Genomic DNA, 23,941 nt, shown 5'->3' on the forward strand with positions numbered 1-23,941 from the left:
TAGCTTAAAACATAAATGCGCCTTTTTTGCAGCGCTCCTCTACAGAGTAACTAGCGTCGCCGCCATTTTATATTTCCTCCACTAGAGGCAAACTCAAAATGGTGGTCGCCATAATAATAACAGCCTCACTCACACTCATCTCACCTTTGAGCTCAGTGGCCTCCAGCAGCTTCTTCCACTGGGAGCTGACCTCGTCCATGCGGACCGACACTTCGTCGGCAGCGTAGTGCTTTCCGTCCAGGAGCTCCTGTCCAGACTTCTGCAGCGCGTCGATGCGGCTCTGGTTGGCTGACAGCTCCGCCTCGAAGGCCTGGTGCTTCTGGACCTTGCCTTGCAAGTTGGACGGATCCTGGGGAGAACAGAAAGAGCAGAGAGATAGTGAAAGGAAGGGGTTGTTATAAGTATTAGGCCAAATTACTGGGAATAATGAACTGTGTGGTTCACAGTGGTATTGCAGCCTAATAGGATCACACTGCAGTCTAGGAGAAAGCCACGTTGAGTATTGAAACCCCATTACAAAGTACTAAGTAGCTAAAGTATACCACTATAAAGTAGATAACTAACTAGCTAAAGTACATCACTATAAAATAGCTAGCTAAAGTAGCTAACTGAGAAACATTGATACCTTGTAGGCTTCGTCGGTGGCCGTCTTCATCTTCTCATTGATCCAGCTCTTGAGCTCGTCCGAGTCGCGGGAGAACTGCTGCAGGTGGAAGGAGTCCTCCAGGGCGGCGCGGCGGGACTGGGCACGCTCATGCAGGGCGTTACGGCGGCTCAGCAGCTGAAGGGTGGGTGAAATTTTATACACAACACCCAGGATATGGTATAACGAGATATAGGGCATCAGGTAGCCTAGTGATTCAGAGTGTTGAGCCAGTAACCGTAAGGTTGCTGGTTCGAATCCCCAAGCCGACTAGGTGAAAAATCTGTCGATGTGCACTTGAGCAAGGCACTTAACCCTAATTGCTCTGGATAAGAGAGTCTGTACTCTCTATTTGACATTTTAGTCATTTAGCAAAGTGCTACAAACATAGGACACATTCCGGTCCTGATCATCGTATTCTACTTACAGCATCTCTACGAGTGGCCACATCCTCCTTGGCGTAGTGGTTGTTCTGGATCAGTTTGGTGGCAAATTCATCCAGGGCCTGGAGAGAGGTTAGAGATTAGGCGTAACATTTGAGGAGGAAAAGCTGATCCTAGAGGTTACTGTTATGTACTCACAGTGATCTTCTCCTCCTGGGCGCTGAGGGACTTCTCAAAGTCCTCGTGTTTCTTCAGCAGGGCCTCCACGCTGTCCAGAGAGTCACCAAGATCCTCGTTCAGAAGGAACGCCTGCAAGAACACAAGAATTACTTCACACCCAAACATTTTTGGAGAATAATAATTTAAGTGTAATTAAGTGAGCATGTTATTGTGTGTGGATGGCGATACCTCTTGCTTGCTCATCCAGTTGTCGACCTGCTCCGTGTCCCTGTAGAAGAGCTGCAGGTCCATGCACTGCTCGTACTGCTGCCTGCGCACCTCCCACAGCTCCAGCAGAGACTCCTTCTCCTCAGTCAGTACACTCAGCTACACACACACACACAGATGGGGTTCAATTAATCTGTCCACAGGTCCATGTAAAAGCCTGAATTCCCAGCCAAGGATAAAGAGACAGATAGCCATACCTTCTCCTTGACCTCCTCTGAGGCGTAGTGTCCAGTGTTGAGCAGAGCCTGGCCGGCCTCGTCCGTGGCTTTGAAGCTGTCCTCATGGGCGTCAATCTCACCCTAAGGACCACACACACACACAGTAAACGTCAGCAACATTGCAGGAAAAACTAGCATCACTGATTGAAGATCTGAGAAAATATATAGTACTTAACAGCTGCAATTATATTAAAATTATTATTAGGATCAGTTTTCCTGTACCTTGTGTTCCTGGTGGCGGTCGAGGAGAGCCTCAGCTCCAGCCACGTCGTTGGCCAGCTCATCAGCGTTGATCAGGGCCTTCATCTCCGTCACCCAGCTGGTCAGGTCACGGAAGTCTGAAGTGTAGCGCTGCAGCCTGCAAAACACATACAAACAGTCAGTCAGAAGATAGGGTTCTGCATACTTTCAACTAAACTGGGCTCAAATGGCTGATACATGTTTTGTTTGACCATGCTATTGGGTAGTCGCTGTGTGTTGAGCGCAGTGGTGTTACAGTACCAACCCAGTAAAGTTACAGTAGTGACACTGCAAAGTTACAGTACTGACATAGTAACAATACGGTACTGACCCAGTAAAGTTAGTGTGTTCGCTGTTAGGGCGGCCAGGGTTTTACCGGTACCCACCTGTAGGAGTCGTTGAGGCGGGCGTGGCGCTCGGCGGCCAGCGTGCGGATCTGCTCCCAGTTGGTGATGAGCTCATCCCTCTTCAGGTGGATCTGGGAGGCGTTCTGGGGGTGGGTCTGCTGCAGACGTTCAGCCTCTCCGCCCAGAGTGTTGACCTTGTCCTCGAGGGCAGCCAGGTCTCTCTCCAGGCCCTCATGCTTGCGCAGCAGAGCCTGAACGCTGGCCAGGTCCCGGCCAAAGTCATCGGATGCCATGAGCTGCTCCTTCTCTTTGATCCAGCTAATGGTCTCGTCCACATCCCTGCAGGCCACATAACACTCTCAGTCGGAACAGAAAATCTAAATGTCTTGATCCTCTCAGTTGTCTTGTGGCTTCCCCATCACACACACTCCAAAAGAAAACACACCCCCAGCCTGTCCTGGGCATACCTGTTAAATCTCTGCACCTCGGCGGCTCCGAACAGCCTGCCCTGCCTCTGCTGCGCCAGGCCCTTGAGCCTCTGCCAGGCGGCGTTCACCTCCTCCTGCTTGCGAACGATGAGCTCCGCCTCGGGGTGGGACTCCTGGCTCAACTTGCCCGCCAGCTGGTTCACCTCGTTCACACGCTCCTCGTGGGCTGCCAGGTCCGTCTGGAACTCCTCAAACTTCTTCTGGAGCACCTCTACGTGCTCCAGGTCCTGGCCCAGCTCCTCCGAGGTGGCCATGGCCTCCTGTTAGACACAGGTTTTGGTAAGATTTAGAATCGGTTATATAGTAGGGCCCTGCAGACATGGTTTAGGGAGGCTAATGTTAGGATAGGTTGTCAATAAGGTCCTATGGCAATGGTCTCCTGTTGGATATGATTTAGGGTAAGGTCATGTTGTCTTTTAGAGTTCCATAGACATGCTTTAGGCCATGGCCTCCAGTAGATATAGAGGATGTGTGTGACTTCAGGTTGAGACACTGACCTTGTCACTGATCCAGTCCAGGGCATCCTCACACTCGCGCAGGTACTGCACCAGCTTCTGGGCCTGCAGCAGACGGACACCCTTCTCCTTGGTCTTCTGCAGCAGCAGGTCCCAAAGACGGTGAAGCTCCTCCAGACGAGTCTAAAAGCAGAAAGGAAGACAATTTACACAGGGTGATGGAAACTGATTCAAGACCAGGGCCCATATTCAGTCTCTCAGAGTTGGAGTGCTGATCTGGGATCAGGTCCCCTCGGTCCATACAACGTTATTCATTACGATCTAAAAAGAGAAATTAGGGCCCATATTCACAAAGTATCTCAGAGTAGGTGTGGTGACCTAGGACCAGCTCCCCTCATCCATGTGATCTTGTCCATTAAGATCCAAAAGTTAAAACCGATCCCGAATCAGCACTCCTAATCTGAGACACAGGTTATGGTTCCAGTACTTTGAGTCCAGTACTTGCCGACGCTGTAGTTTGAGACCAAGATAAGTGCATATCAATAGAAAATAGGCACACACACATCATGCACTTCTCATATTCTTATTATATAGGTCATAACCACACAGCAAACAGAATGGATCTGAAAGAATTAAAAGGGAGTGGAACCTAAAAGAGAGAGAAACACAAGAGCCAGGAGGTCCACATCACCCAAGCACCTACTTTTATATAGTCAGCCATATTGAAACTTGAAACTATGGGTCTCTGGGAAGTCCGGTAGGGCGTGAAGGACTGAACCAGACATGATCGGGGTTAAAAAGGGTGGATTGTGTAGATCTATCTTGGTCAGGCACATAGCTCAGCGGACTGTGTGGATGTGTGTCTTTGTCTCTTACGCGGATGGTTTCGGAGGCAAAGTGGCCTTCGGAGATCATAAGGTTGCCAGTCTCGTCTAGCTTAATGATGGCTCCAGCATTGGCCTGCACCTCCGCCTCGAAGGCCTGATGTTTCTGGAGCTTGCCCTGTGGGGGGAGAGGAGGCATGTTAGCATGGCAAAGACTACTGTGGAAAGGAGAGACATACCTGGCGAAGGGTCACGGATCATGATGTACTGATCATTCTATGTGAGTTTTATGCCCTTGCGGTTTCATTTTGAATGGCCACTGGAAATGCTACAAGTCAGTCAATTCACAAAAAGTGGCTTGTGCATACTGTAATAAAGGTGACAATAAAATGGAATCAGGATGTTACCATTCATTTTGTCAAAGCCCAGGTTACAGTACAACACAACCCAAATTCCAATAGACTAAAATGACAACTGGACAGGCTGATCCTAAATCTACCTGGAGCTGTTGAAATGCATCCTTGTGCACTAAAACCCATGATGTGCGATAGGTAGGTACTGTTATTCCGGATGCTGACAGACATATGGACAAAGCAGACTGACCTGGAGGTTGGTAGGGTCCTTGTAGTTCTCATCAGAGGCGATCTGCAGCTTCTCCTGGATCCACTTCTCCAGCTCGTCAGCATCGCGGCGGAAGAACTGGAAGCGGTACGAGTCCTCCAGCTTCTGCCGTCGCACACCCGAAAGCTCCTTGAAGCGCCGGTAGCGGTCCAACACCTGCTGCCGGCGCTCCTGGATGTCATCAGCAGACTCCAGCACTTTCACCCCACTGGTATCCATTCTCTGACAAGAGAAATACAATGGGGGAGGTAAGCATTAACACTTCTTACCACTTGCAACAAAACGATTCTGCTTTCTAGTTGTTAGCATTAATAGTTACTACAATTGAGATGAGTGGATTAGAATGCCGTCAGCCATCTTGACAAATGTATGTGTATGAACAAGATGGCTGCTACCATTTGTCCATCCCTTTGAATAGTATAGAAATAACGGTCCAACTGAGCCTGCTATGGCAACGCTAGCATCGCATCAAACATTTCTACTTGGCCTTCATCCAATTTCTCTAATCTCTGCTTCTTTAGGCCTTTAAAACACAAAAGCTCTCAGAAACTGAATAGCTGTGGAGAACTTCCAGAATGTCACGAAGTACCATTCTTTCTTTTCCATGTTCTCTTTCCCTGGGGACATTTGAACACAGTGCAGCTCTTCATGGATCTCTACTCACCACGCAAAAAACGTTTTTTAGAGGAAAAGTTACGGAAGACACACAACTTTATAGAATACAACGAGACAAGGCTGACTATTGCTATGAAAGGACAAAAACTCCCCAGTGAAATAAGTAGCCAGCTCCTCTCCAGTCCAGCTGACTAGCCGTGGGGCCAGCAGCAGCTGAGAACGCGAGAATGAAAAAAGGGAGTGGGGGCGGAAATTCCACACAGCTCTGAACAAACAGTAACCAGACCTCACTTCACAATTGGACTGCTGCTGTCAGCCCTCCTAACGCGCACTGGCCCTAAGCCCCCCTCTTCACCCAGCCTATATACCATTCCACCATACACTGGGGGAATGGAGGCCAGTAGGGAGAGGGGAGAGTAGGGCGAGGTAACCAGACAGGATCACAGTCACCCACCCTGTATTCTAGTCCCCAGCCTGGATAGTGGGGCTGTCAGAGGACCACACCCTGGTAGTGACTGTAACGCAGTCTCTGCCAGGCAGGCATACCCAGGGTGCTTCCTTTCATATACTACTAGTCTCTCTGGACAACGAGGAATGTGAGCTAAACATTTGGTGTCATTTCTGGAGTGGCAGGGGGCCTGGGAGGGCGAGAGAATCTAGGCTCCTAGACCATAAATTGAATTACCAACATTCAACATGGCAACTTTGAAGCTGATGTGACAGTGAACTGTAGCAGCATAAAGTGCATTTAAGATGGCAAGTTTGTCTTTTTCAATCATTGATGAATACACAACAAAATGTGAGGCAGCCTCCAAATGGCTTCCGTGAGATTGTAGGATTTTAGCACATGGGTGTAGTCTCAGCCTACCTGCCAACCATTGTGGGGGGGATTGATAAATTGTCCGTGGCTGGTCTTTCCCAATGCTTAGGCCTACATCTGGAGTCTTTTCTCAGGGTGGTGTGACCTAAACTGTGGCCTATCAGGTCCCTGTGACCTCTGATACACCAGACCAGGCCCTGGTGGAAGGAGGCCAGTCCAGCTGAACACCAGGGGGAGAAAACACACAGCATCCTTCATCTCAGGTCAGGACTGTTTGTGCATGGTTGTCATCCAGTTCCAATAAACCATCTCATACCCTTCATACAATCATAACCTTCTTGACAGAAATAAATGGACTAACCATTCTTCCAGAAAGAAAGGTGCAGACAAGGTGTCTCACAATAGACATGGATAAGATCAAAATGTGATATGGCGACTATGAACAGAATCCAGTGTGCTTAACTGAGTAATTTATTTCAGTAAGGAGGGACTGAACATTGATTTACCCGGCCAACCCAAGGACAGTGAACCCCATGAGCAAAGAGGACCATATAGAAATAAAATAAAATTGCTGACAGTCCAACAGTCTGCCCCGGGGGGTGGGGGTGGGGGTAGTACTAGACCTCATGAAAGAGGCCCACTGTTAAAACACAGCCAGCGCAGCTCCCATTCAGACAGCGAGAGAGGGGTGGAGAGAGATGGAGAGAGGGAGAGAGAGAGTGAAATGGTCCATCTCTGACAGTAGGATTAGTGGTGTCAGCAGTGTGGTGACATTCAGCAGATCCAGGAGACACTGCTTGGTCTGGTCCACAGAGGGGCCGCTGGGCTGGCTGGGTCTCCTCAACAATCAACAGACCAGTTTGTTGCCTGGTTCAATTCTTCCCCAAACATCTTCCTACACCAGTGGCTTCCAACCAGGGGGTACTTGGCCTTTCCACAGGGTGTACTTGAGAAGATATACATGAAGGGGTAATTCAGAGCAAAATTCAGTTGGAGGTACAGTAAATGAAAGAGTTTGGGAACCACTGAACTACACCATAACCATAACCCACTGAAGAGATGGCACCAGAAAGAGAAAAAACTGAGGAGCCATGAGTCCAGTCAAAGTGCAGATTGTTCTATATAGCTCATATACAGTGCATTCGGAAAGTATTCAGACCCCTTGACTTGTTCCACATTGTTATATTACAGCCTTATTCTAACATGGATGAAATTGTTTTTCCCCCTCATCAATCTACACACAATACCCCATAATGAAAAGGCAAAAACTGCTTTTTAGAAGAAAAAAAAACATTTTTTATATTTTTTATTAACTGAAATATCACATTTACATAAGTATTCAGGCCCTCTACTCAGTACTTTGTTGAAGCACCTTTGTGGCCGTGTTTACAGCCTTGGGTATGACGCAACAAGCTTGGCACACCTGTATTTGGGGAGTTTCTCCCAATCTTCTCTGTCCCAAAGCCACTCCTGCGTTGTCTTGGCTGTGTGCTTAGGGTCGTTGTCCTGTTGGAAGTCTCCCCAGTCCTGAGCGCTCTGGAGCAGGTTTTCCTCAAGGATCTTTCTGTACTTTGCTCCGTTCATGTTTCCTTCATTCCTGACTAGTCTCCCAGTCCCTGCCAATGAAAAACATCCCCACAGCATGATGCCGCCACCACCATGCTTCACCGTCGGGATGGTGCCAGGTTTCCTCCAGACATGATACTCGGCATTCAGGCCAGAGTTCAATCTTGGATTCATCAGACCAGAGAATCTTGTTTCTCGAGGCCTGAGAGTGCTTTAGGTGCCTTTTGGCAAAATCTAAGCAGGCTGCCATGTGCCTTTACTGAGGAGTGGCTTCCGTCTGAACACTATCATAAAGGCCTGATTGGTGGAGTGCTGCAGAGATGATTGTCCTTCTAGAAAAGTTCCCCCATCTCCACAGAGGAACTCTGGAGCTCTGTCAGAGTGACCATTGGGTTCTTGGTCACCTCCCTGACCAAATGCCTTCTGACCAAATGCCTTCTCCCCCTATTGCTCAGTTTAGCCGGGCAGCCAGCTCTAGGTAGACTCTTGGTGGTTCCAAACTTCTTCCACTTAAGAATGACGGAGGCTGTTGTGTTCTTGGGGACCTTCATTGCTGCAGGTACCCTTCCCCAGATCGGTGCGTCAACACAATCTTGTCTCGGAGCTCTACGGACAATTCCTTCGACCTCATGGCTTGGTTTTTACTCTGACATGCACTGTCAACTGTGAGACCTTACATAGACAGGTGTGTGCCTTTCCAAATCATGTCCAATCAACTGAATCTACAACAGGTGGACTCCAATCAAGTTGTAGAAACATCTCAATGATCATTGAAAACAGGAAGCACTGGAGCTCAATTTCAATATACTATCCAAATGTACTGTATGAGTATATGGCCACTCTGCCATCAAACAAATCAATCTATAAAAAGAAAGAGATACGCCAGAAATAACTGACAAGATCATGAAAAAGCATTTAAACAATTAGTAGCTTCTACACTGGCCCATTTTCTGTACTAGACAATTTCCCCTCCCCCATCCCCTTACACCAATCCTAATACACTAAGGGCTTAAATCATCCCAGGATTTAGCTGACCGCAACCCCGTTCTGCTCTGACATCTGCCTGTGGGGATGAAGGCACACACTACTCTGACTAGCCTGTTTGAGGGACAGCTCTCTGGACCAATGAGTAAACAGCCTTTGGGTCATGTGTCTTCAGGACACCACCCTCTCCTGGGAGACACTGCTGCTCTGAGACACAATGTGCCAAAGTCGTCGTTGGAGTGATGCTGCAAATTTTACAGCCGTGTGAGATATCGTTACTTCAGTGTGAACTTGAAGTCATCGGACCTTGTAAAGAGTTTGCCCTGTTGGCATGTGGTTTAGAGACAACTGAATGTGTGGAGAGTCCAGGTGTCAAGCCCACTGCCTTCCGAAAGCATGTATACCCCTTGACTTATTCCACATTTGTGGATAAACAGAGTGAATTCAAAATGGATTAAATATATATCTTTCCTCACCCATCTACATATGATACTCCATAAAGATAGAGTGAAAACATGTTTTTTTAAACGTTTGCAAATGTGTTGAAAATGAAATACGAAAATATTCACACACCTGAGTCAATACATGTTAGAATCACCTTTGGCAGCGAATATAGCTCTGCATTTTTCTGGGTAAGTCTCTAAGTGTGTTACACACCTGGATTGTACAATACTTGCCCATTCTTTTAAAAATTCTTCAAGCTCTGTCAAATTGCTAGAAAACAATTTAAGTCGTGCCATCAAGCAGATTCAAGTCAAAAGTGTAACTCGGCCAATCAGGCCGGTAAACAACTCCAGTGTAGATTTGGCCTTGTGTTTTAGGTTATTGTCCTGCTGAAAGGTGAATTCATCTCCCAGTGTCTGGTGGAAAGCAGACTGGACAAGGTTTTCCTCTAGGATATGCCTGTGCATAGTTCCATTCCATTTCTTTTTAATCCTGAAAAACTCCTAAACGATTACAAGCATATCCATAACATGATACAGCCACCCCTATGCTTGAAAATATGGAGAGGAGTAATCAGTAATGTGGTGTATTGGATTTGCCCCAAATATAACTTTGTATTCAGGACAAAAAGTGAATTACTTTGCCATATTTTTTGCAGTATTACTTTAGTGCCTTGTTGCAAACAGGATGCATGTTTTGGAATATTTTTATTCTGAATAGGCTTCATTCTTTTCACTCTCATTTAGGTTAGTATTGTGAAGTAATAACTACAATGGTGTTGGTGAATCCTCAGTTCTCCTTTCACAGCCATTCAACTCTGTAACTGTTTTAAAGTCACCATTGGCCTCGTGGTAAAATCCCTGAGCGGTTTCCATCGTCTCCGGCAACTGTGTTAGGAAGAACGCCTCTAATCAAATGGGTACCCAGACTATTTGCAGGGACCTTACATATAATTGTATGTGTGGGGTACAGAAATTAGGTAGCCGTTAGAAAATCATGTTAAACACTATTATTGCACACAGAGTGAGTCCATGCAACTTATGTGACAATGTTTTGCTCCTGAACTTATTTAGGCTTGTCATAACAAAGAAATTGAATATTTGACATTTCAGCTTTAAATTTGTATTTAACTTGTACAATTTTTGAAAAACATAATTCCACTTTGACATTATGGAGTATTGTGTGTAGGCCAGTGACAAAGAAAATCTCAAATAATCTATTTCAAATTCAGGCTGTAACACAACAAAATGTGGAAAAAGTCAAAGGGTGGGAATACTTTCTGAAGGCAGTGTAAACGGTTACGTTACAGAAAAACAAATCTGTAGCATTTATCAGACGACAATACATTTGGGGAAGGAAGTGGCCACGTCATAGCACATGTTGTATCTTCGACCCGCGGAAGACCCCCTAGCACAGTGCAGCTGCAATAGGAGATAGTGCTTGACTGACGCTGTGAGTGGTAGATAACACCAATTTCCTCCATCTCCTGCCCCCTCTCTCTAACACTATTTCCCTCCTTCACTCCCACGTCCACTTATCCACTAACTACCTCACACACCCCCACATACTACTACTAAACAGCAGAGATGAATGCTTCCTCGAGGCTCACCGTCTATGTAACCCTTGATCTCTCGCCAACAGGCTCATTCATTTTTAGTGCTAAGAGGAGGAGACAGAAGCACCATGCACAAATTCCATCCGCATTACATAGGATAGTCAAAGTCCAACCACCTGGTTTCTCAACCGTGTAAGCAAGCAGCAATTAAATAACTCTACGGTGGTTAGGACTTATACCTAACAGTGGTTAGGCCTGCTTATCAACTGTACAGAGACAAAGGTTGTGGATTGAGATGGTGGACCCACATCCTGTTGTTGTGGCGAGACCACATGAAGGACGGTCTTGCTAAATGTTTTTTTTTTCTGGTTCAAAATAGCACTTAGGTGGTGGGGGTGACGGGTGGGTGGCCATGGGTGTGGCCAATGGTACAGTAAACAACCAGAAATCTTTTTATTTTTTTAATAATAATTTTACCTTTTTAACTAGGCAAGTCAGTTAATTCCTTTTTTCAATGACGGCCTAGGAACAGTGGGTTAACTGCCTTGTTCAGGGTCAGAACGACAGATTTTTACCTTGTCAGCTCGGAGATTTGATCTTGCAACCTTTCGGTTACAAGTCCAACGCTCTAACCACTAGGATACCTTCCGCGCGAAATATCGGAAATCTTTTAGGCTTAGCTAAAAAATGTATGCTAGTTTCCTGCAAATCTACACATTTTACAATGGAGCTAAGAGAAAATCTGCAATTCTACACATTTTGCCATGCCATCTGAGTGACTTAAACATAAAATCAAATGGGGGCCTCATGCAATGACAAAAATACTCCTGAATGCATCATTTGCATTTATTTTGGTGATTGCTAATTCTCAAAATTATTTTTTTTAAAGTGCCATTATCATTCCTACATACAATATTTGGTTTTAGTCGTTTAGTTAAAAAAAAAAAAAAAAAAATTCATCTCTAAAACTATTTTCCCAAATACTTTTCTATGCAGAAAAAAAACACTAACTATAGGCCTAGATACCCGGAAAGTGGTTGGGTTAAATACGGACGCAGGAAACTAGGCTAAATTGCCACTTCAGTACCAACTACATAAGACATCTTTAGAGAAAGAAAGACGTTGTCAATACTCATGCACGGGACCGGCACACTTGAAGTGTTATGTAAATGTGTCTGTTTCAAGGTTCTCTAAAAGATTCTTCCCTTCCTCTGTTCTCCCCTTCAGTCATTTAGCAAAGGTGCATTCAACTTGGGTGTTTACCTCAAACTGTCATGTCAAACTATTTCACATTTTCAATACATTAACGGAATTTAGTGAATCAGCAATATTCTAACTGAATATTAATTTGGTATTCCTGATGAGACAACAACTTGAACGCAAATATCATCACGTCATTATCTGCAATAGGTCTTTGTCACTGAAATAACCACTTGTAATCGCCACACAGTAGTGTCAGTACCTTTTCAGACAGTTAGCCATTGTCATGAAGTCATATTAACAGGGCTGTTCCAATTCCGGTCCTGGAGGGCCAAAACACTTCTGGTTTTTGTTTCTACCTGGTAGTTGCACTCACCTGGTGTCCCAGTTCTGAATCAGTCCATGATTAGAAGTAAAGGATGAAAACCATAAGTGCATCTATTCCCACTCTCCCCATTTTAAAATCAGGTCATTCTCATAAAGACGTGCCACAGATTCCATTCGAGGAGGCCAGAGATATTTATAGATCTCTGTGTGGCTCCCATCGCTGCACAAGTATCCCGAGATATTGCTCTGCGGAGAGAGAATGCGACACAAGGTGGGTGGGTGGACGGGTTGGTGGAGAGGGGAGGGGTATCGATTTGCTTCATTAGAATTATTGCCTACGCATTAGGCCTAGGCTACTCTTCGTAGCTGGATATTTAATTTGAGTGCACCAAAGTCTTCGCTCGCTTCCTGGCATAAACAAATGCATTAGTTTTGACGGAGCACAGAAAATTATTATACTGAGGAGAAGGCCCATCATCACTCCCAAAGGGTGAGACAGTGGGAAACATGATTGGTCAAAAGACCAATTATCTATCAGATCTTTACACATCTGATCTTTTCAGAGCTGATCTGATTGGTCAAAAGACCAGTAAGCGAACAAAAGATCAGAATTGGGCTGCCTGTGTAAACGCAGCCATAGTCAGCCCCCTCACGGTTCCCATGGTAACATCAGTTAGCGAGGAGTTATATGACGCCATACTGGGCGAATGCAGACCGGAGGAATTTACAGGAAACGGCAGGGTGATCCCAGAAGACTTAGTACATGCCAAATACATGTGCAAAGAGAAGAGGCGTAGCTTCAGTTCCCTTCCCTCAGAGTGAACCTTGACCCCCCCCCCCCTTACAGCCCACTCCACTCCTAGCTGATCGGTAGCATGCCCAGGGGAGATTTGAGTGCAGCTGAAGAAGTTAACAGTGGATGGTTGGTTTGTGAATTAAAACAATATGTACAAGAGTGTGATTAGGCTACATGACAAAAGATTGAATTCAGCTTCATTGTTACTCTTATTTTCATACGTTTTCACATAAAAAGCGTTCAATCTGTCATACAAATCCCAAATCTTCTCTGGAACATCACCCAAACAATCACGTCTGGATTAAATCAAAATGGCTGCCGCCCAGTCAACAACACAGTGAAATGCCAATGTCAAGAGATTTGACATCTGGGAAGGTTTACCATGCCAAAGGCAAACATGATTGCATGTTTTTTTTTCCATAAATAATGGTCAGTGACATTAATTTAATCCAGCTCAGTTAAAATCAACAAACCTTCAGTTTCACGCACACGACTCCACACAAATCCACTGACAACGCATGCAGTAGCGCATACACGTAGGCCTGAATTCAGTGATTCAATTACCATGGAATTCAGTTAAAACCAATCAAATTACCAAATTAACCAAGTCCTGTCAAGACAAAAAATATTTGCTTACACAAACATACAATGCATGCAGAAAACGCAGTGACAAATTACCATAAAAATAAACTAAAACCAAATCAACTGACCAGAGTTAGACTAACACAGTTAACCATAAACATTTACTCACAACTTAAATTCTCAAAAATTAAGGGACATGGGCTAACCATTAACCTGTAAAACCAACTTTGGTTGTGTATCAAGAGAAAATCAAGATATTCTGGGCTGTTTATCCAGAGCCTTGTTCTTTCCGACACTGTCTCTGCAATCAGTACCTGAGGAGAGGTGGTAGCCATGAAGCCAGCAGCAGTCACTTCGGTCTAGGCTCCAGATGAAAGGCTCAACTGATAAAGGAAGAATGAGAAACTGAACGCCTCTCTTATTCTCTCTCTCACTCGTTCTCTCGCTGCAGCTCAGATAGACGCATCGCCCCTGCAGTGGCTAGGCCGTGAGGGGAGCAGGCCAAGATAACGCCCAGCCCTTTGCGTCTCTCTGCCTCTTTCCCTCCCTCTTCCTCTATTCAGCAAAACAGCAGCATCATGGCCTGCTCTCAAACATTCTCCCTGGCTGCTCTCAGCATTCTAGAAATGTCCATGCATTCGATGAACACCCTTCCGATAGCAGCAACGCACACAACATGCAAACTAACACACAGTGGTGACACAAGTTACCTTCAGTTTAGGTTTAATAAACTGGGACATGATGACAGGTGCCTGCGCAGGCTAAAGGCAACAACATGCACAACAGTTTCATGTCAGAGCAATGGGTTATTTCCAACCATTCAAAAAGAGAATTAAAACTATTGCTTTTAACAAACATGACTTGTTGACATTGATAAATACAGTTGCAATAAGAATATTCATTCAGTTGCAGCATTACAAAAGTGTTTGTTATTTGCTTTGTGTCAAGTGTGCATGCCCAACGTATGAGGTGAGTTAGGACAGCCAGCCAGCAACCTGATAGATCACTAAGGTCAGGGTAACAGCATTCGCATGACATCCAGATAAGAGGCTCCTTAGCCTAGTTCCTATGGCATTAAGCTGCTACACACTTTATGCAAACGCATCATTGTTTTCTACGTAGTTCTACGTGGGAGATACTCATGAAACCAGTTAACCATGGCAGTAGCAAATTGAGTTTGAAAACCATGATGCATCTATCTGCAAGAATCAACTGTCATTCTGAAAATGAAGATGCCTAGTTTAATGGCACAGTGTCTTATTTTTACATTTTTACATTTAAGTCATTTAGCTTTGAAATACATTTTACATTTGCCTGAATTAGACATTTTAACCCCAAATTCTCATTACCGAAATGAGACCAGATTAGATTCTTGGGTCATTTTATACTATTTTACTTCAGATAAATGTATCTTATTTGAATAAAACAAAATATTTTGCTGTAGGTTGTGCATAAATCATTAAAATTGTATACTAGTTGAAGTTAACATTCAAATATAATATTGATTATGTAAAAACTGTGTCTGAGGACATGTTTCTCATTACCGTAACACTAAGTTGCTGTAAAAACGGCAATATTTTTTTTTAAATAAAATGGTATTCACCCATGATGCATCATCTAGAGGAGTAGTGCTTAGATAAGCACAAGTTAATTGAATTTCTTCAAGTATATCTTGTTTTCAAACACACCCTTTATGACACTTGACTTTCTCATTACCGAAATGACTAAAAAGGTCAAATTGGGAAAACCTCGAGAACCATTACCTTACCAACATGGAGGCATGAATGGGCTTTAGTGATGTGGTCAATGGTTTGCTGACTCATAATGGCTGTCTCCTATTACTTGCAGATTGAGCCAAGGGCCTCACTAACAAACATTTCTCATTACCAAATAACTTTAAGGTCTGTTTCGGTAATTATAACCTTAATTTCAGTAATGATAATGAGCTAGTTCTAATGTATAGTCACCAGGTGTCCTATGCTGGTAACTTTAATGATTTACCAGTACCACTGCTTACATATATTGTATAGATGTTTTGTAAAATAATAGTTATTTGATTAAGTAGGAGTTGTCAAGAAATATGAGTGTATAAACCCCATTTAATTTACTTAGACACAAACTGGAGTTTTTGTTTCAGCAAAGAGCAACCCCACCACTTAAAGGAGGATATCCCTATTTGACACATTCACCTGTTTTAGCACTTACCTATACTGTTGTTTGATATCCCAAGCCAGTTGTTGGTCCAGATTAGAGGTCGACCAATTATGATTTTTCAACGCCGATACCGATTATTGGAGGACCAAAAAAAGCTGATACAGATTAATCGACCGATTTTTAAAATGTATTTATTTGTAATAATGACAATTACAACAATACTGAATGAACACTTTTAGTTTAACTTAATATAATACATAAATAAAATCAATTTAGCCTCAAATAAATAATCAAACATGTTCAATTTGGTTTAAATAATGCAAAAACAAAGTGTTGGATAAGAAAGTAAAAATGTAATCTGTGCCATGTAAAAAAGCTAACGTTTAAGTTCCTTGCTCAGAACATGAGAACATATGAAAGCTGGTGGTTCCTTTTAACATGAGTCTTCAATATTCCCAGGTAAGAAGTTTTAGGTTGTTGTTATTATAGGACTCTCTCTCTCTATACCATTTGTATTTCATATACCTTTGACTATTGGATGTTCTTATAGGCACTTTAGTATTGCCAGTGTAACAGTATAGCTGCCGTCCCTCTCCTCGCCCCTACCTGGGTTCGAACCAGGAACACGTCGACAACAGCCACCCTCGAAGCATCGTTACCCATCGCTCCACAAAACCCGCGGCCCATGCAGAGCAAGGGGAACAACTACTTCAAGGTCTCAGAGAGAGTAACGTCACGATTGAAATGCTATTAGCGCGCACACCGCTAACTAGCTAGCCATTTCACATCGGTTACACCAGCCTAATCTCGGGAGTTGATAGGCCTGAAGTCATAAACAGCTCAATGCTTGTAGCACAGCGAAGAGCTGCTGGCAAACGCACGAAAGTGCTGTTTGAATGAATGCTTACGAGCCTGCTGCTGCCTACCACCGCTCAGTCAGACTGCTCTATCAAATCACAGACGTAATTATAACATAAAAACACACAGAAATAGGAGCCATAGGTCATTAATATGGTCAAATCCGGAAACTATCATTTCGAAAACAAAAAGTTTATTCTTTCAGTGAAATACGGAACTGTTCCGTATTTTATCTAACGGGTGGCATCCATAATTCTAAATATTCCTGTTACATTGCACAACCTTCAATGTTATGTCATAATTACGTAAAATTCTGTCAAATTAGTTTGCAACGAGCCAGGCGGCCCAAACTGTTGCATATACCCTGATTCTGCGTGCAATGAACGCAAGAGAAGTGACACAATTTCCCTAGTTTAATATTGCCTGCTAACCTGGATTTCTTTTAACTAAATATGCAGGTTTAATAAAATATACTTCTGTGTATTGATTTTAAGAAAGGCATTGATGTTTATGGTTAGGTACATTCGTGCAACAATTGTGCTTTTTTTCACAAATGCGCTTTTGTTAAATCATTCCCTGTTTGGCGAAGTTGGCTGTCTTTTTTAGGAATAAATAGTGTTCACACAGTTCGCAATGAGCCAGGCGGCCCAAACTGCTGCATATACCTTGACTCTGTTGCACAGAACGCAAGAGAAGTGTCACAATTTCCCTAGTTAAAATAAATTAATGTTAACAGGCAATATTAACTAAACATGCAGGTTTAAAAATATATACATGTGTATTGATTTTAAGAAAGGCATTGATGTTCATGGTTAGGTACACATTGGTGCAAAGACAGTGCTTTTTTCGCGAATGCGCTTGTTAAATCACCCGTTTGTCGAAGTAGGCTATGATTCAATGATAAATTAACAGGCAACGCATCGATTGTATGCAACGCAGGACAAGCTAGATAAACTAGTAATATCATCAACCATGTGTAGTTAACTAGTGATTTTGTTAAGATGTTTTTTTATAAGATACGTTTAATGCTAGCTTGCACCTTACCTTGGCTCCTTGCTGCACTCGCATAACAGGTAGTCAAGCCTGCCACGCAGTCTCCTCGTGGAGTGCAATGTAATCGGCCATGATCGGTGTCCAAAAATGCTGATTACCGATTGTTATGAAAACTTGAAATCGGCCCTAATTAAATTGCCCATTCTGATTAATCGGTCTACCTCTAGTCCAGATCCCACATATTTAGATGCCATTTGCCTATAGGATCCCTAATACACCAATATTACCTGTAAAGACCTTGGAGAAATTACTTTTTCTATGCTTAAGTCCACTTTGACTTCTGAAAATACATGCACGTAATTACAGTACTTATGCTAAAATAAGGGGCATTTTTATCAACTACATTAAGATCAGTAATTTTTGTATTATGCAAGTCATTTGGGATTAACAAATGACAGTTTGATGTATTGGGTTACTAAATCTCAAATAGAGCTCAGTACAGTTTTCCAATGGCAAACTTGGTAACACTCATTACCGAAACATGCATTCTCCTCTCCGAAACATTTTGGAAAAATAAAATGTTTACTTTGGCAATCTGGGCTTAATCTGATAGTGTGCCCCTTGTTATTTATACATACAAAAGTATGTGGACTCCCCTTCAAATGAGTGGATTCGGCTATTTCAGCCACACATGTTGCTGACAGGTGTATAAAATCGAGCATGCCACCTTTCCAACAAGTCATTTCGTAAAAATGCCTGCCCTGGTCAACTGTAAGGGCTGTTATTGTGAAGTGGAAAGGTTAAGAAGCAACAACGGCTCGGGCCGTGAAGCGGTAGGCCACACAAGCTCATAAAACTGGACCGCAGAGTGCTGAAGCTTGTAAAAAATAGTCTGTCCTCGATTGCAACACTCACTACCAAGTTCCAAACTGACACTGGAAGCAACGTCAGCACAATAACTGTTCGCTTCATGAAATGGGTTTCCATGGCCGAGCAGCCGCACACAAGTCAAAGATCCCCATGCGCAATGTCAAGCGTTGGCTGGAGTGGAGTAAAGCTCGCCGCCTTTGGACTCTGGAGCAGTGGAAACGCATTCTCCGGAGTGATGAAAAACGCTTCAATATCTGGCAGTCCGACAGACAAATCTGGGTTTGGCGGATGCCAGGAGAACACTACCTGTCCCAATGGATAGTGCCACCTGTAAAGTTTGGTGAAGGAGGAATTATGGCCTGGGGCTGTTTTTCATGGTTTGGGCTGGGCCCTTAGTTCAGTGAAGGGAAATCTTAACGCTACAGTAAACAATTACATTCTAGACGATTCTGTGCTTCCAACTTTGTGGCAACAGTTTGGGGAAGGCCCTTTGCTGTTTCAGCATGACAATGCCCCCATGCACAAAGCGAGGTCCATACAGAAATTGTTTATTGAAATCGGTGTGGAAGAACTTGACTGTCCTGTGTAACAGTATAACTTTAGACCGTCCCCTCGCCCCGACACGGGCGCGAACCAGGGACCCTCTGCACACATCAACAACGGTCGCCCACGAAGCATCGTTACCCATCGCTCCACAAAAGCCGCGGCCCTTGCAGAGCAAGGGGAAACCCTACTTCAAGACTCAGAGCAAGTGACGTAACCGATTGAAACGCTATTAGCGCATACCCGCTAACTAGCTAGCCATTTCACATCCGTTACACCTGCACAGAGCCCTGACCTCAACACCATCTAACACCTTTGGGATGAATTGGAACGCTTACTGCGAGCCAGGCCTAATTGCCCAACATCAGTGCCCGACCTCACTAATGCTCGTGGCTGAATGGAAGCAAATCCCTGCAGCAATGTTCCAACATCTAGTGGAAAGCCTTCCCAGAAGAGCAGCAAAGGGGGGGACCAACTCCATATTAATCTCATGATTTTGGAATGTAATTGGCCATGTAGTGGATGTGTACATACAAATAACATGTATACACAAGTTATGACAAAAAACAAGTTTCACAAAAGATTGTGTTGCGAAATACATTATAATAATTTAATTTGAAATATATTTGTTTTCAGTGTTGTTTAAGTCCAGCCTTTTCAATAGGTGAGCAATGTATAAAATAAAAATAATTAAAAATACATTTTAAAAACTTTTGAAATATCTTTGTTTATTACCTTTTTGGACTTCAAAAACTGTCGTTGTAGTTGTGAAAATTGTGGTAAAATGCATATCTGATCAATAAACATAACAATTATGAAATGGATGAATGAAGATCCTTATGTTAGTGATCCAAGATAAATTATTTTCTGTAAGTTTCGTGAGAATCACCCATATACTTTGGTGCGGCTCAAATTTTGGAACGGACCATATCCGTCGCTCTGTTTACGTAGGGCCCTTTACATAAAACTGACACACTGAACAGAACATATACGGACAGTATAACTGAATAAGAGTGGCATCTGTCCTCGACCATTTCAGACAGGGAGTGACTAAATGGGTAGGGATGCTTTAAATTAGGCTACTTCACTGTCAACACATTCTCTGTTCAAATGTGATTATCTGTCAGCCAGCCGGAAACCATATAGCTGACCATGTTAAACAAGACAAACATAGAAAAAAATGACTGAATATGCCGGGAACTGGAAGCTAAATCAGTCCACTGTTAATATGTTTAAGGATAGGCCTATACGAGGTTCAGACTTTAAAATGAAATCCATACGACACATATTTTTATTTTAGTGAGGAACGCTGATGAAATGTTTTCCATGTGAATTTGTCCTTGGTCATGTGTCTCCTTCACTCTGGTGACAGTTGATGACCTCAACCGTGTTCTTGATCCCATCAAGAATGCAAAACACACATCAAGAATGCAAAACACAGACCTGCTAAGGGTACATTTTAGTGTTTCAAAGTAGTGTGTGTCTAATGGTTTGAGCAGGTTGTTGTTGAGCCACACCCATTCTGTCACCCTTCAATAGAAACACAATGTGCATCACCTATGAAGGGAAGTGGGTGGTGGTGGGTCGAAGAGCTTATAAAATATACCCATTTCTGAGCTCGGTGGATGAACTCCCTTGACTACACAAGAAGCTAATGAAATAAGTTAATTTTGGTTCCTGCCTGGCCCCTTCCATTCTATATATTTCCAGTGATTACCTCATTGAAGGGATAGGGACAGACAGCAGCAGAATTATGATTGCTCCACCTAACTCTCCGAAATGCTAAGTGGAGCTTCCTTCCCCCATCCAATCGATTCAGATCTGTGCATAGTAGGGCGAGGGACTATTGGAAGGAGTTAGGGGCCACAATGCAACCAGGCCCGAGTTTTGAACATACCGTCTTTAGTCTGGAGTGATGACTGGAAAACTCAATTCTGACATTGGTGCAAAAAATACCAGACACTATGAGGACAGAGAGGAGACAACTGAACAGGCTCATCCGTAACGCAGAAATTATTTCTTCACTCAGGCTGCAGCTCGGAGAATAGACCTGAAATTCTATTAATAAATTAGCACTGAATAAGGCCATCAAATAGAAAAATGACAGGCCTTCTCGTCTCTGCAATGTCATGGAGACATTGGTCTTACTAGCTCACAGGAGAAGTAAAAACTAAAACAGCAAGCACAGATCACAAGCCTTGCATGCTAATCTTTGAGGACGTAGTTGTTACTTTCCCCATGGATTTCTCACTGAGGATGGAAAAGGCTTATGTCATGTCCACAATTGGCCACCACCCATTAGAACAGTCAAAAGCAATGACGCAAGCGAGGCACAGCGTGGTCCAAATTCTCAGAGGTCATCACCCACCCAGCTGTGCAAATCCTCTCCCTGTGACTTCAACACATATCTATGTTTTATTTGATTTTTATTGGCATGGCATGTTCGTTCACATCTACATCGCCTTAGGGCCCTTGACAAACTTTTAAAGAAGGTGAACTGCTGACAACAGCAGCTGTTCATCTGAGTGTGTGTTGGAAAATACAAATATTTTTATTATGATAACTTTACATTTATTAGGATTTTTATGAATTTTGTTATTATTATAATTGTTTTTAATGTTTCAACCTTTATTTAACTACCGGTAGGCAAGTTAGTTAAGAACAAATTCTTATTCACAATGACGGCCTACCCCAGCCAAACCCTAACGACGCTGGGCCAAATGGGGGCCGCCCTAAGGGACTTCCAATCACGGCCGGTTGTGATACTGCCTGGAATCGAACCAGGGTCTGTAGTGACACCTATAGGACTGAGATGCAGTGCCTTAGACAGCTGCACCACTCAGGAGCCTGAGTGGGTGAGTTAAAACTAAATTTAGTGCAAGAAGTTTACCACACCACCAAGACAATTATAATCAGAAAGGATTAGGTATACAAAGGCTAGTAATACCACCACCCAATGTGAAAACCGTGAAAGCACGGTGAAAGACAAATCGACAAAGGCCATCCACACCATCCAATGTCTGAATTACTAAAACAATGAACAGCCAGCTGAGAAATACCTGTCAACTGCGCTGCTAAGTGTGCTTTCTGCTTACCATGATAAAGATTAGTTTAGGATATTCTTAAAGCCGTATTTTAGAAGTATGCAAATATTTGTCACTACGAATGATTGCTGCTATTTACAAACGCTTTGGCTGGCTAGACCAGCAGATGATGCCATTATATTCAATAGCATTCCAACTGTGTGGCATTGATGATGGGCGGGTCCTTCGCCTATAGCCGACACAAATATGTCTTCCGTCGACAACAGACAATAAATAACAATTGATTAAATAATGTATATATACACTAAGGTTATATACAATTACATACCATATGTATAAATGGGTATTTGATTTATAAACATTTATAAGCTGCAAATTTTGCTGTAGAATGGGTCGCGACGTTGTGTGGGCTCGCTCTGTCAAAGTCAACGCAAGGAAGCTTAGCTAACTTGCTAGCAAGCTGACAAGCCAGTGATGGCTTCTGGTTCAGCTAGCTAATAAAGCTAGTCTCCTCCATAAGGTTATACAAGTCTGTTTCAACAAGTTATAAATTAAGCTTGTTTTTTTTACCAGGGATGAGATGGCGGTGCCCTGACAGTTATGTCAAATATTGTATAGTACGTTTAGAAACTCCGTGGTTTTGCTGACGGGCTTGCATCTCCCAGATGCATGTAGCTAGCTAACTTATTTAGCAGGGGGATGGTGAGGCCACTGATGTATATAGGGTGAGGCTAGTTGTGTGAGTGACAAAAATGCTATCCCACACAACCTAACGTTACTAGAAAAAGCAGGATGGTAAATTGCTATATGAATAGGCTAGTTAGTAAACGCCAAAGCCGTTTTTATTGAAACCCACCACGTGCACTCTTACCTCTACTTTGCAGGTAGCTTTCTAGAACCGGATCAAAAATGTGTGGAAACCTCCCGGAATAAAATAGCTGTCGACGGCGTCGAGCTGTTCTGGGCTGTAGAGCGAGCTGTTTGGGTTGTCGCTAGTGACATCATATACCGCAGCACCGAATGTGTGACGATGACTACCGGAAAATACCGAACATCATCATACCATAGTTTTGCATGCTCATGTAATTCATTTGTAATAAATGTGACTTAAATTATCATTATTTTCCAGTGATAATGAAACTATATCATATCACATTAATTTAGTGACTGTTTCACATGTGTAGAAGTAGACTGTGTGTGTACTCGTGCAGGACGCAGGCCATTTGGACATGTGCCACAGAATACATGGTGGTTCTATACAAATATATAAAAATGAGTATGGTTTGTATTGTATATACTATCGTATCACCTTATGATTGTTATCTTATTCATAGAAATAAAACATGTTTTGTTATACCCCTGTATCAAATTAACAACATGTTTCCTATTATTTTAAATTAACATGGAATGTAATATTGATACATAGTTTGTTTTGTGTTAGCATACAAACCAATCTGACTGACACAATGTACTTGATTTTAAACTAGGTTGTAATATTTCAAGAATGTATGCTTAACACTTGAGGGGAATGCATGGCTGCCATGTTTTCGGCCCTCTCCTCCTGAGTGAATCATTGTGAGCTTGCAAAACAGGGCTGTGGGCAGCTGAGCGAAAATTGAGGAAACCTAAACTTTCCTGGAGGACCTATCATCCTTTCACCTCCTCTTCCTCTGTATCTGCTGCCAAAGCCACTTTCTATCACTCTAAATTTCAAGCTTCTGCTTCTAACCCAAGGAAACCTTTTTCTACCTTCTCATCCCTCCTTAAGCCTCCACCCCCTCCCTCTCTGCAGACGACTTTGTCAACCACTTTGGAAAAAAAAATTATGACATCGGCTACTCATTCACTCAGCCCATTGAGTCCACTGGTCTCACTCACACAGAACTACCTTACACCTTGACCTCTTTCTTTCTGCGACTAGTGA

The 23,941-nt window shown here is 43.3% G+C and overlaps 1 protein-coding gene across 7 annotated transcripts in view; it reads right to left on the bottom strand.

Annotated features, from left to right (window-relative positions):
* sptan1 (spectrin alpha, non-erythrocytic 1) overlaps window positions 1-23,013 on the bottom strand; it is a 51,586-nt gene extending 28,573 nt beyond the window's left edge. For 5 of the 7 annotated variants that reach the window (XM_055875257.1, XM_055875256.1, XM_055875255.1 and 2 more), the window contains exons 1-13: window positions 13,870-14,008; window positions 4,649-4,888; window positions 4,098-4,223; window positions 3,264-3,404; window positions 2,746-3,026; window positions 2,318-2,617; window positions 1,914-2,049; window positions 1,671-1,772; window positions 1,435-1,572; window positions 1,225-1,335; window positions 1,071-1,148; window positions 626-781; window positions 145-349 (exon numbers count right to left, since the gene is read on the bottom strand). In XM_055875257.1, coding sequence (XP_055731232.1) covers window positions 145-349; window positions 626-781; window positions 1,071-1,148; window positions 1,225-1,335; window positions 1,435-1,572; window positions 1,671-1,772; window positions 1,914-2,049; window positions 2,318-2,617; window positions 2,746-3,026; window positions 3,264-3,404; window positions 4,098-4,223; window positions 4,649-4,888; window positions 13,870-13,890 — 2,035 coding nt within the window. In that variant the 5' untranslated portion in view covers window positions 13,891-14,008. Of the gene's footprint in view, window positions 1-144; window positions 350-625; window positions 782-1,070; window positions 1,149-1,224; window positions 1,336-1,434; window positions 1,573-1,670; window positions 1,773-1,913; window positions 2,050-2,317; window positions 2,618-2,745; window positions 3,027-3,263; window positions 3,405-4,097; window positions 4,224-4,648; window positions 4,889-12,226; window positions 12,400-13,869; window positions 14,009-22,888 lie in introns of those variants that run through there. The other 2 variants (XM_055875252.1, XM_055875253.1) reach the window with 2 other exon arrangements.
* Between the last annotated feature and the right edge of the window lie 928 nt (window positions 23,014-23,941).

Source organism: Salvelinus fontinalis, chromosome 21 (assembly GCF_029448725.1).
Source record: "Salvelinus fontinalis isolate EN_2023a chromosome 21, ASM2944872v1, whole genome shotgun sequence".
In the NCBI taxonomy this organism is placed as follows: domain Eukaryota; kingdom Metazoa; phylum Chordata; class Actinopteri; order Salmoniformes; family Salmonidae; genus Salvelinus; species Salvelinus fontinalis.